The sequence below is a fragment of the Prionailurus viverrinus genome, chromosome D3 (assembly GCF_022837055.1).
Source record: "Prionailurus viverrinus isolate Anna chromosome D3, UM_Priviv_1.0, whole genome shotgun sequence".
In the NCBI taxonomy this organism is placed as follows: domain Eukaryota; kingdom Metazoa; phylum Chordata; class Mammalia; order Carnivora; family Felidae; genus Prionailurus; species Prionailurus viverrinus.
This window is the reverse complement of record NC_062572.1, coordinates 48,259,206-48,271,559: the sequence shown is the minus strand read 5'-3', so window position 1 is coordinate 48,271,559 and position 12,354 is coordinate 48,259,206. Positions and strand designations below refer to the sequence as shown.

At 36.4% G+C, this 12,354-nt stretch overlaps 1 protein-coding gene across 4 annotated transcripts in view; it reads right to left on the bottom strand.

Annotated features, from left to right (window-relative positions):
* Window positions 1-3,863: 3,863 nt before the first annotated feature.
* IMPACT (impact RWD domain protein) overlaps window positions 3,864-12,354 on the bottom strand; it is a 29,846-nt gene continuing 21,355 nt past the window's right edge. For all 4 annotated transcript variants that reach the window (XM_047828296.1, XM_047828297.1, XM_047828299.1 and 1 more), the window contains exons 9-11: window positions 9,011-9,101; window positions 7,318-7,452; window positions 3,864-6,369 (exon numbers count right to left, since the gene is read on the bottom strand). In XM_047828296.1, coding sequence (XP_047684252.1) covers window positions 6,301-6,369; window positions 7,318-7,452; window positions 9,011-9,101 — 295 coding nt within the window. In that variant the 3' untranslated portion in view covers window positions 3,864-6,300. The remainder of the gene's footprint in view (window positions 6,370-7,317; window positions 7,453-9,010; window positions 9,102-12,354) is intronic.

Here is a 12,354-nt window from a genome sequence, read left to right as displayed (position 1 = left end):
AAAAATAAATAAAACTCCTGAGACGATCCAACCCACTATCTTAAATGCCATCTTCATCTAAAGACAAAAAAGATGTTGGGGGGGAGAGGGGAGAGGAGGTAATTTACGGGAAGGTGGGAGGAGGAAATGATTAGTAAGCAAAGGTTGCCCTTTGCAAGGTAGACATGCAGATAAGGCACAGGTGAAAAGTTGTATATGGTAATAGCTCTTTCTGGAACAGGCCCCCTTTCTAATGTAAATTTCCTTTATAAATGTAGATTTCCATTACAAAAAGGTAACTTTTTCTTAGTTTTCAGAACTTCTGCTATGTCTGCAGTTTCCTGAAATAATTAGCTCAAACTAATCCTTATGCCAAAGAGGCATATTTCAGGTGGCATATTCAGCTACACTTCAGCACCAATATCTTACTGATTTCAGATCAATCTGATTTCATTTCTTTTACAAGAAACATTAAGCTCCTCCTTTGTGTGAAACTTTAGTGGCATTTCACACACACACGATCTTATTTCATTCAACCCTCCAAAAGTCCTTGAGGAAGGATTATTTGCCCCATTTTACAGATGAGAAAAATAAAACTCAAAGAAGTTAAGTAAGTTGTCCAAGATGGCTTCCATGTCCAAGGAACAGAACCAAAATTTAAATCCAACTCTGACTTGCAAATCTAATTCTCCTTAATTACAAACACATAGTTGTGATTTATCTCTTGTCTGTCGAATGACAATAATACAATCTGGTAATGAGTTTGATGTCCTTTATTCAAAGAAGAACAATCCACAGATTAGGGGAGTACAGTGCCTGACAACCAGTAAAGCATTCTTGGCAAGGAATTTTGGGCAAGAGTGAGTTTTATAGAATATTAGGAGAGGTAAGACAGAAACATGGCTAGGAGGTCCGATTCCTTATAAGGCCAGCAGGTCCTACTGTTTAGAGTAGGGTAAGATAGCTAAAGCTGAGTTGGAGGACTATGATTGATATAAGCTGAGTTTCCTTGAGAGGCATTTCCCATAAGTGCAGACAGACCTATGTTTAGATCTATGACATGGGTTGTGCTACTGGGGCAGTCCCCATTTGGTGGGTCCTGATATATGAATTAACTTTATCATGACCCTAAACAGTATGTAACTCAAAAGTGGGGCTAAATGGGAAAACAAAATGAAACAAAAAAACTCTTCCCTAGGTTCAGAAACCAAAATCCTATCTGTAAGCGTTACAATTTTTGACTTGCCTTTCTTTCTCTTTTTTACCTGGTCTACACCAGGGGGTTGGCAAACCATTGCTCACAGACCATAGTCTGGCCCCTGAGCTAAGAATAGTTTTTACATGTTGTGATATTATGCTTATCACATACTAAGCACCGTGGAAGGCATCCCATTTAACATCCATAATATCCCATCTCCATAATATCCCAGTCAGGGAAGAATCATAATCTACATGTTTATAAATTAGGAATCTAAGAGCAAAAAAGATGAAGTTCCCTGATAAATTCACAGAGAACATACCAGTGGGACAGTGTTGGAGTACTGAAATTTACAGAATATGTCACAGGTACGCAAAACTGTAAACTGATTTCTCTGTATCTGAACCAACTTGGTAACAAGCCCCAATATTTCCACTGCTGGCAGGGGGGACATGTGTCATTTAAGATTACTCAGTCATTTCAGGTATAAATTATAGTAACCAAAGGCATTCAATTTCATTAGTCATCAGGGGAATGCAAATTAAGACCACAAACTGAAAGCACAATGTACCACACAGCATAATCAAATTGAAAGTCAGGTAATACCAAATGTGGATGTGCAGCAACTAGAACTTTGTTCACTACTGGTAGGAGTGTAAATTGGTTTAACTGCTTTGGAAAACTGCTTGGGAGCATGAGTGATGTGTGCTGGAACTCACAAAGAAGTGATTGCTAGGTTTTCGTGAAGTTTGCCGCAGGTTGATTTCACATTGGTAGCTTGGAATTGAACGGTGTGGGAGTATATACAACACAGGAACTGGCAAATGTTATTGATGAGCAACCACCCCAGAGAGAGTTAAAAAATTTACCAGCACACCTTGGGGCGGCGTACTCTAAAGCTCTACATACGTGGATCCTGACTTGGCAAATTCATTTCCAGGTATATATGCTTCAGAAATGTGTATATGTGTTGACTACAAGCCATGCACGAGAATAATCGTAACAGCACTAATTGTAACAGCCTCAGACTGGAGACCCAAATACTCATAAACAGAATTGATAAACTACCATGTTCACTCAATGGAATATTATACAGTGGTAAGAATAAAATAACTGCTACATACAAGAATCAGATGAATTTCAAAAAATGTTGGAACAAAAGGAGTCCAAACAAGAGTACATACTGTGTAGGGGGAGGCTGGGTGGCTCAGTCGGTTAAGCAACTGACTTCGGCTCAGGTCATGATCTCACAGTTCGTGGGTTGAGCCCCGCGTTGGTCTCCGTGCTGACAGCTCAGAGCCTGGAGCCTGCTTCGGATTCTGTGTCTCCCTCTCTCTCTGTTCCTCCCCTGCTCGTTCTGGCTCTCAAAAATAAATAAACGTTAAGAATACATACTGTGTGACTCCACTTCATGTTAAAGTCGAAACAGACCAAAGTAACCTCTGGGGTCAGAAGTCAGGGAGATGGTTAGGTGGCAGAGGGGGAGAGCAGCTAATGTGGGATGAGATGCAAGGGGATTCTGCAGTGCTGGTAGTGTCCTTCCAACCTAAGTGCTGGTTATATAACTTTATTTTATGAAAACTCATTAAGAAGTTCAATTTAAAAACTTAGTCACTCCTGGGGCGCCTGGGTGGCTCAGTCGGTTAAACGTCTGACTTCAGCTCAGGTCACGATCTCGCACTCTGTGAGTTTGAGCCCTGTTTCAGGCTCTGTGCTGACAGCTCGGAGCCTGGAGCCTGCTTCGGATTCTGTTGTCTCCCTCTCTCTTTCCTCCTCCCCTGCTGGTGCTCTGTCTCTCTCTGTCTCTCAAAAATGAATAAATGTTAAAAAAAAAATTTTTTTTTAATAGTCATCCTCATAATTGGATATCCATATGGAAATGAACTGCAAATTAAATCTCTTATACAAAAATTAACAAAAAATGGATAACAGATCTGAATGAAAAACAAACAAAAAACCTCTAAAACTTTAAAAAGAGAACAGAAAAAAATCTTTATGACCTGGGTTTAGGCAAAGTCTTTAGACCTAACACCAAACTCTTGATTAAAAACAAAACAAAAGGTCAATTATGTCTCATCAAAATTAAATACTTTTACTCTGTGAAAAACAGTCAAGAGAATGAAAAGACAAGCAACAAAATGGGAGATTATTTGCAAATTGCCCGACAAAGAACTTGTATCCAGAATATGTTTCTTGGTTTTGATAAATATACTATAGCTATATGTTACTAGTAGGGAGAGCATTTTTCAACTTCTAGTGAATCCATAATTATTTCAAAACAAAAAAAGATCAATTTAAAAATATACTGGTATTTTTTTCTACCAGAATCCCTACTGTCCCACATCTTTGGTATCCTAAGTATCTTCTAACACAATGCTAATGTAGGTCTAACCGATAAACCTTTCCTAGAGAGCAATTTGGCTAAACCAATCAAGCTATTAGAATGTATAAATGTTTGACCAAGAAATTCTATTTCTAGGAATTTTTCCTAATAATCAGAGACAAATACCAAAAAATCTGCACACAATGATTTAGTTTTTCATAAATATTTAAGCGATAAAATTGAAAAAAACTTAAACATTGGAAACATGGGAGAACAGTTAGTATAGTATGATACACCCAGAAGACAGAATACAATGTAGTCATAAGAAATTAAGCCATAGAAGAATATTTATTGACATGGGAAAATGTTAACAATATGCTTCTATATGAAATATGCAGGATACAAAACAGTATATACAGTTTAATACCATTTTTATGGAAAGAAAAATAGCCATATATACAAAATCATGCACAGGAAAAAAATAGAAGGATGTACATAGTAAATGTTAATAATGGTTATCTCTAGATAGTACAATTAGAGGTGATTATACAATTTTCTCAGTAAATTTCACCTGCCCGCCAAACAGTATCTGCTTCATGCTATTCTTTCTTGGGTGTGATTAGCTTGATGTAACTCTTTTCAAACAGACTGCTTCATGATATGTACCTCCAAACCATACTGCTTTTCCACGTAAAAAGTAGATGCTACTTGCTCTTACATAACTGGCATATGGAGAATATTTTTAACTAACACAATATACTACAAAATATGCCACAGCATAGATCTGGCTATAGAAAATTATTGTATGGAGAATCTGAAAATCCTCTACTGGAGAGAAATTTTAAATAGAGAAAAAGATGCTCTCATTAGCTAGGGGTCCACAATGGTTGGGTGTAAATAACTCAGATTCCAGAATTAGAGACTTTGGGATCTCTTCTTCCCAGCTAACTGACTTTAGGCAAAGGAGATTAGGTTTTTTAGTCAGGAAAATGTGATTAATAATTTTATAGAAAGATGCAAAAATAAGATTTTTTTTAAATAAGGGAAAATAAGATCACAGATATTAAAGGTCTTCCATAAAGACCTAAACAACTGAGATGAACAGCAAGAAAGAAATTCACATTTGGTGTTACAGAAAAATTAATTCAATTTTTCTGCAGCACCAAATTCTTCCTATTTTATATCTTTGTTCACAGGTTAGAATGTGTTAAAATTGTGAAATTATTTTAGTGTTAATTAATGGTCGTCAACTTCTTTAGTTAACAGTTAATAACACTGGATATACTTTTCATGGAATCTGACCTAGGTGTTCTAAATATATATAGCACATCCTTCGATGACTGTTGATCACTGGCAACATCAGACATATTTACAACAAATATGACTTGGATTTTATTTCTCAGAATCCATCCTAGTGGAAAGCTATTTACTCAATTTTTATTAAAAACACCAAATAAGGTTGTTGGATCTTTTAAAGGTAAGACATCAAGAGAACAGAAAAGGCTATCTATCTGTGTCTGCTTTTCTGCAATGCTTTCCATAATGCAAGCACCATTCCAAGTTGCCTCCTAATTTCTGTCCCCTTCCTTTGGAAGAGAATCTCAGGCAAATCTGCAATCAATTAATGACTCTCAATAATTGTTTGCAATCATATCTGAAGGGGAACAGTTAATGACTTACTGTTAGATCTCAAAGATAAATGTATTGTCTAGAGGTAAACAGAATAACTTGCAGATGAAAGGAACATAAAACATTGATGTTGAGGAAGATCTGGTAAGAATGGACAAGAGGGATTTTCTTTGTTTTCCCAACCAAAATGTTTGCTCCTTTTCGCCCCAAAGTCAAGGAGCTGAGAAAGACAGCTGGAGCATACCTACATAACTATGCAATGATGCACTCCACCCCATACCAGTGTTGTTTTCCTACCTCTATCCCCTTCTAGAAAGGCCCCGTTAACTGCAGAAGAGCTTCTACAGTAGTCCTAATTCCTCAATGAAGATCACAAGAAAGGTACTCCCAGGATATGAAAAGACCCAAAACTAGAATATTACACTAACACGTTTCAGGGGCAAGAGACTACTGACACTCCATATCTACTGGTTTGCATTACAAGAATCAAAAAAAGTAAAAGCCAAAAAACCACATTTTGAAATTTCACAATCACCAATTTGCGACAGAAATCAAAGCATAACACTTGTGCTAACAAATATGTCAGATGAATTATCGCTTCAGCACATAACTGCAGATGGATACGCCTGGATTTTTGCTTAATCATTACTCAGTGATGAACACTATAAAATGCAAGGTGACTTCCTATGAACCAAAATCACAAGAAGAAACTCTCCAAGATCAATCTGCAATGAGCTCCTATTCCAATAAGCCATAAAGAGCAGTAAAAGGCAATATTCATTTAACGTTATGAGAAATCCGATGACAAGATATCAGGTATTTATATTCCTCTCGAGACATTTCTTCCCCACCTAACAAAGGCACTTGACATGTACCGAAATGGACAGTTAATTCAGGTACTGCCCTGGACAACTATTACCTTCCTAAGATTAGATGAAGTGGCAATTAAGTTCAAATTAATTCTTCTGAAGCAGCCTGAAATACACATGAATATATCACAAGTTCTCTATTTTTGGCAGATGATATAACCAAAGAAGAAAAGGTAACGTTGGTGTCCACAATGGATTGGCTGACTTGAGCAGTCCAGGATCCTCTCTGCACAATATTCCTTGATGACTGTGGAATTTGTGTATAATTATAGGCAAATTAACCTGTTGTATAATTTTAGGTATTAATGTTCACTCCTCTTCTTGTCTTTTTTTACTTTTTTGTTTTTTCCCAAAGCCTTAGATGATTCCTCCTAAAAAAAGATATAAATCAATGTAGTATCTCCCAGTTTATATCAAGATACTGGCTTAGGAACCTTAAGTCTAATCATACAGAATAAATAGAACAGTGAAAATATAATTACTTCCATGTACATCATCTTTCTGTTTTATGGGACATTTTTACTTATAGTCTATTTTAATATTTCCAAAATAATCAAGGATAGTCAAGGAAAACACTCATCTAACAGATTTATGTTTGAATCTATTTAATCTATTGTGCACTTTTCAAAGTTAAGGTAGAAAACTTTAAATAAAATAAACATGTTTATAAAATATGAAACAAAAATAATTCAAAGTTTAAGGGCAGACATCCAAATGCATGCCAGGGGAGAGGGAAGGGACTCTGACACTAACAGTGAATATCAGAATTTTACATGTGTTTAATTTTTTTTTTTAATGTTTATTTATTTTTGAGACACAGAGTATAAGCGGGGAGGGACACAGAGAGAGGGAGACACAGAATCTGAAGGAGGTTCTAGGCTCTGAGCTGTCAGCACAGAGCCTGATGCGGGGGACCGTGAGATCATGACCTGAGCCAAAGTCGGACGCCTAACAGACTGAGCCACCCAGGCACCCCGGAATTTCACATACGTTTAAAGAACAGCTAGTTCATAGCATTAGCTACACAACCTCCCCTGGCCTCAATTTAGGGACTGAAGAATAACTGGGTCTTAAAAGTTTTTATAAAATTCTGTATGAATCTATGAAATTAAGGCTCAAAGGGATGGAGTGATCTGCCCAAGGTTACACAACTAACTGGCCACACTGTTTTTACTAGAAGCTAAGTCTACAATTTCCAAAGGTTTTCCCAGTGTACCACAAACACTCTGATTCATTCTTAATTTTCTGTCTGGGTTTGTTTATTTTTTATTTTCATAGGCAATGGTGAGAAACTCTATAGAGTATCAATAAGCACTCACCGGTGAATTTGTGTAGTTTCTCTCCACCAGTATGTTTCTGGCACAGTTGTTGATATGTTTAAAGCGATCTGGTCCTAGTAGAATTCCTCCGTACCAGCGTGATACTACCACCATGACATTTCTCACATTCAAAATCTGTTATTTTCAGAAGCATAATTAGATATACACATAGACATGTACAAATTCGAGTTCTAAACTGCACATATGGGGCGCCTGGGTGGCGCAGTCGGTTAAGCGTCCGACTTCAGCCAGGTCACAATCTCGCGGTCCGTGAGTTCGAGCCCCGCGTCAGGCTCTGGGCTGATGGCTCGGAGCCTGGAGCCTGTTTCCGATTCTGTGTCTCCCTCGCTCTCTGCCCCTCCCCCGTTCATGCTCTGTCTCTCTCTGTCCCAAAAATAAATTAAAAAAAAAAAAAAAGTTGATAAACTGCACATAAAATTTCCCTATGACTTGAATGGCAGAACCACCCAAGTGAGCAGAGTGAGATTCCTAAAATTCAGGTGACAGAATTTAGAAATCAAACACTGTGCTCCACAGTGTCCTCGAATTCTAAATTGTGGGGCAATTGGGAAGAATGAAGGGGAACTCATGCAGGTAGTGTTCCAGTTCTTCATGAATTCAACCAAAATAGCTCAGTTTAAATAGCCTTTTGCCCCTAGGCCAAACAACAACCAAAACATGCTTCTGAACAAAACACTGGAAAGAACTCGGGCTGCATGGGTAACTGCTGGGGCCTACCAGCAAGGTCTTCCTCAGTTGGGTATCTGTCAAATGCTGTTCTTAACATGAAGCCCACCAGGCCACAGGCCTGACCACACAGAGTTCCTATCATGGAAACGGCCTGGTTAGAAAACAAACCTCCACATACGGTAACAGAAGAAACTATAGCAACTACCTTAGGAAAAAAACCAATCTATTCTTAAAATTAATAGACAATTAAGATCAATGATCACCATACAGATGAAGAAAATCCAGCAGCATGAAAGAGAAAGGACAAGATAAACAAACTAAAATGGACCAGGAAAAATTTAAAGGGGAGAACATCTAAAAAAAATCCTCTAAATACTATTCCCAGAGAAATTGCATTCATAAAGCCAAAACAACACATTATAAAAAATGGCTCAACCTCATGACCCCAAGGTCAAGAGTCACATGCTTTTCTGACTGAGCCAGTCAGATGCCCCAAGAAGAAAGAACTGTTAAAACTTAAATACATGATTGCTAAAAAAAAATTTTAATTCAACAGAAATCTTGGAAGACAGGTAAGAAAATGTCTTAGAATATAAGGTGAGGAGATGGACAAGTTAATGAAAAAAGCAATATTCTGGGTCTATCCAGATGGTCCAATAATACCCAACTAACAAGAAATGCACAAAGACAGAACAGAGAAAATACAGGGACGACATTGTTGAAAAACAAAAAGGAGATGCTTTTTTAGAGTTGAAGACAATCTTCTATCATTTATGACTGCCAGACCTTCCAAGCACAGCGCTTGTTATTAACCTTGGGCTTTCTGCCCCACATCAAGTGGTTAAACGTTTCTCTCAAGGTTTAAAAATTAACTACTAGTTATCCCAAATATATCTCATGTCATGTAGCCTAACTGATTTACTTATTCCTAAATAGAGCTCTGTTTCATTGAAAAATTTTATGGCTCAGAGAGCAGGATTACCAGGGTTTAACTTACACTTACCTCCATGAGATGGAGAAGACGCCCGCCAGCTGCTGTCTCCCCATCGTCCTCACAGTCCTGTAAGAAGGTCTGTTTATCCTCACAATATATTCTAGAAATACATATAACAGTATTACACTTTGAAACTCCAAAATATTGCACCTAAAAGTTACACCTACATACTTGTTGCAATCAATTTACTTCCAAAATCTGCATATTTGTAAAAAAAAAAAAATTCTTCTTGAACTATATATTAGATACATTTTCTCTGATTTGTTATCCAGTACATTTCATTTTTTTTTATATTTGGGAAAGCTAGGAATCAAGGGCACCTCCCTTAAAGCATAAATGCTATAATTATGGAAAGGTGAGTTTATACATCTGACACTTCATCTAATCTTGAAGCTATAAGGTTACAGAGAGTAGTCACTGAAAACCACTGATTGAGAATATACTGTAGAGAAGTATGTAGGCACCATGAAATGATATAAAGAAATAAGTGGCATACTTCAGTCTTCAAAGAGCCTTAGAGCTAGTGGGAGAGACAAAGAGTATATAAAAAAGATGGAGGTGATGGAATCAACATAAATTAACATTTTATACTTTCCTCACATCTTATTCTAGCCATCAAACATTTCTCTATCCTCCCCATTCTAAGAATTATAAGGTTTACCTTCTCTATAATTTTTCCCCTGGTTAATTATCAATATCTGAGATAAATCATGATATTTTTACCTATTTAAATTATCTAGAAAGTTTGCATTTGGAATAATTGGGCTACATTGTAGCAGAATATGCACGGCAAGTAAGGGTGAGATATAAAAAGAAAACAGTGACAGTTAAGGTATGCTGTCTACAGGATTTTTTAGGTCCCTACAGATGACACCATCTAGGACTAGGCAAACGCAGCAAAGATACTTTTCCAGCTGTGGCTATAAAAAAGCCAGATACTACCATATCTATATACCTAAGTCAATTATAGCAATCATATTCACATATTTATTATATATTCATATGTATTATAGCAATCATATTCATTCATTTATTCACTCATTCCTCCTTCAATCTATCTTTCCATTCATTGACTCAATCAATATTTACTGCCCACCTACTATGACCAGGCTCTACTATTATTTAGAATTGACCTCATTCCAAGAGAACAAAGTTCGTGCTATTAGACAAAATTTTATATGGCAAATTTAAGGCAAAAAGGTGTCAGCAGTTGGTGTATATTAGGACTGTAATTATAACCTAACACCATAATTTTATGGAACAAATGAAGAAAACTTGAGTTATAAATCAGTGCTGTTAGGTTTTTTAAAAATGAAAATACCAAGGACATTTTTACTTTTTCGGCACATGCCAGGAAGACGATAATGCAGTATCCCATAGCTGTGTATACCAGTAGCCTGAAGAGTGCCTCGTAACTCCAAAGCAGGAACACAGCCCCAGAACCAAGAAGTAACCTTAAAAGGATCCTAAGCATTCAAAATATACAACACAAAGTCCATATACGAGATAAAGGTTATTTACTTTACTTCCAGTGGGATCCTGCAAGACTCCACTTTGTACCTGGTTTAGTCTTAGGTGCCACACAATTCTGGCAAGCTAAGCTCTTTCATTCCCAAGTGTCAGTTATAACATAATGGAGCAAGGTGGAGTAAGCGTGTAAATCGTGCTGATATCTGTGAGAATTGACAGCTGGTCTGATCACCTACTAACTTGCAAAACTAAAAAAAATACTTCCAGGTACTTAAAAACAAAAATCTGGGGCCTGAAATAGAATATCTGGCATATTATTTAACTTTTTGATAACTTAAGATTAAAATTATATCCAGCGACTGATTGTTGAAGGTGCCGCCACAGAGCCATGTCGGAATAAAAGAGAGAGAAATCAGTTTATCAGACTCCACTTAACAACTTTGTGATCTTGAAAAAGCTAAACTTTTTGCAGGGGCAGAGTTCCTGAAATAATCAAAATTAACTTTCATAAAGTATTTGGCACAGCATAGGCACTCAATAAACACATGGGATGAATGAATGGCAATTAATACTTTTAAAGCACATTCAAATCACTGAGAGCAAGCAGAGTCTAATCCCTTGTTTTTATATTGATGACCCTAACTCAAAACATCAAAATCCTGCCCAGGGATACTCTAGTAAGCAGGGAATCATATAACAAATAGTTTTTGGAAATTTTGGCACTTAAAGAAATGTGACTTAGTAATATAAAAAAACTCACCTATCCAAAGTGATGGATTGTTTTTTTTAATTTTCTGATTTTCAGATAGCCTAGATTTTACTAATATTCTCAATCACACTTTAAATTTGCACTAAATCTTGGGGCACCTGGGTGGTTCAGTCGGTTGAGCATCTGACTTCGGCTCAGGTCATGATCTCATGGTTCGTGAGTTCAAGCCCCGCATCGGGCTCTGTGCTGACAGCTAGGAGCCTGGAGCCTGCTTCAGATTCTGTGTCTCCCTCCCTCTCTGCCCTGCTCATGCTGTCTCTGTCTCTCAAAAAATGAATAAACATTAAAAAAAAAAAAAAGTTTAAATTTGCACTAAATCTCTATGTTTATATTCTGATTCATTTCAGTCCCAAAATATGTTCTTTTAAGTCTATACTAATTTACGTATTTAGAAATATATTCTTCCTCTGTTTACTAACACTTCAGCAAACATTTGTATAAAACCTTAGTATTCAAAACTAGAAGGAATACAGCAAAAGAAGCACACTTACTTCCCTGCCAATGAAAGCATACACTGGTTTAAAAGAAAAACTTGGGAAAAAATTTGGCACTATGTATCAAGAGTTTCAAAAATGTTCATACTTTGATGATTTTACTTCTAGGAATATATTCTTTCTTCTTCAATTGCACGCCCATTTCATTTCAAAAAATAATCTCAAGTAACCAGAACCTACTCCAAGTAAATAATCTAGAATGTATAAAAGATGTTCACAAGAATATTTTTTATAATAATGAAAAATATGAAAAACTAGAAAAAGGAAATAGCTAATTACGGTATACAGCCCGAAAGAAATAGTACACAGCCATTACAATAATGTCTATAAAGCAATTATAACAACATGGAAAAATGCTTTTGGTAAATTGTTTATTTCAAGTTATTTAAATTCTAGTTAGTTAATATAAATACTACGGCAATGCACTGAAAAAATAAAAGTTGCATAGAAGACAAGGAAAATGTATCAATATATTATCAAAATGTATCCAACTATTATCAGTTACATTTAATGGCAGAAAAAGGTTGATTTTCCCTCCAATTCCTTTTCTGCAGATTCGAAATATTCTATACGTGATTATTACTTTTATAATGAAAAAAACCGCACATAATAGTTGTTAT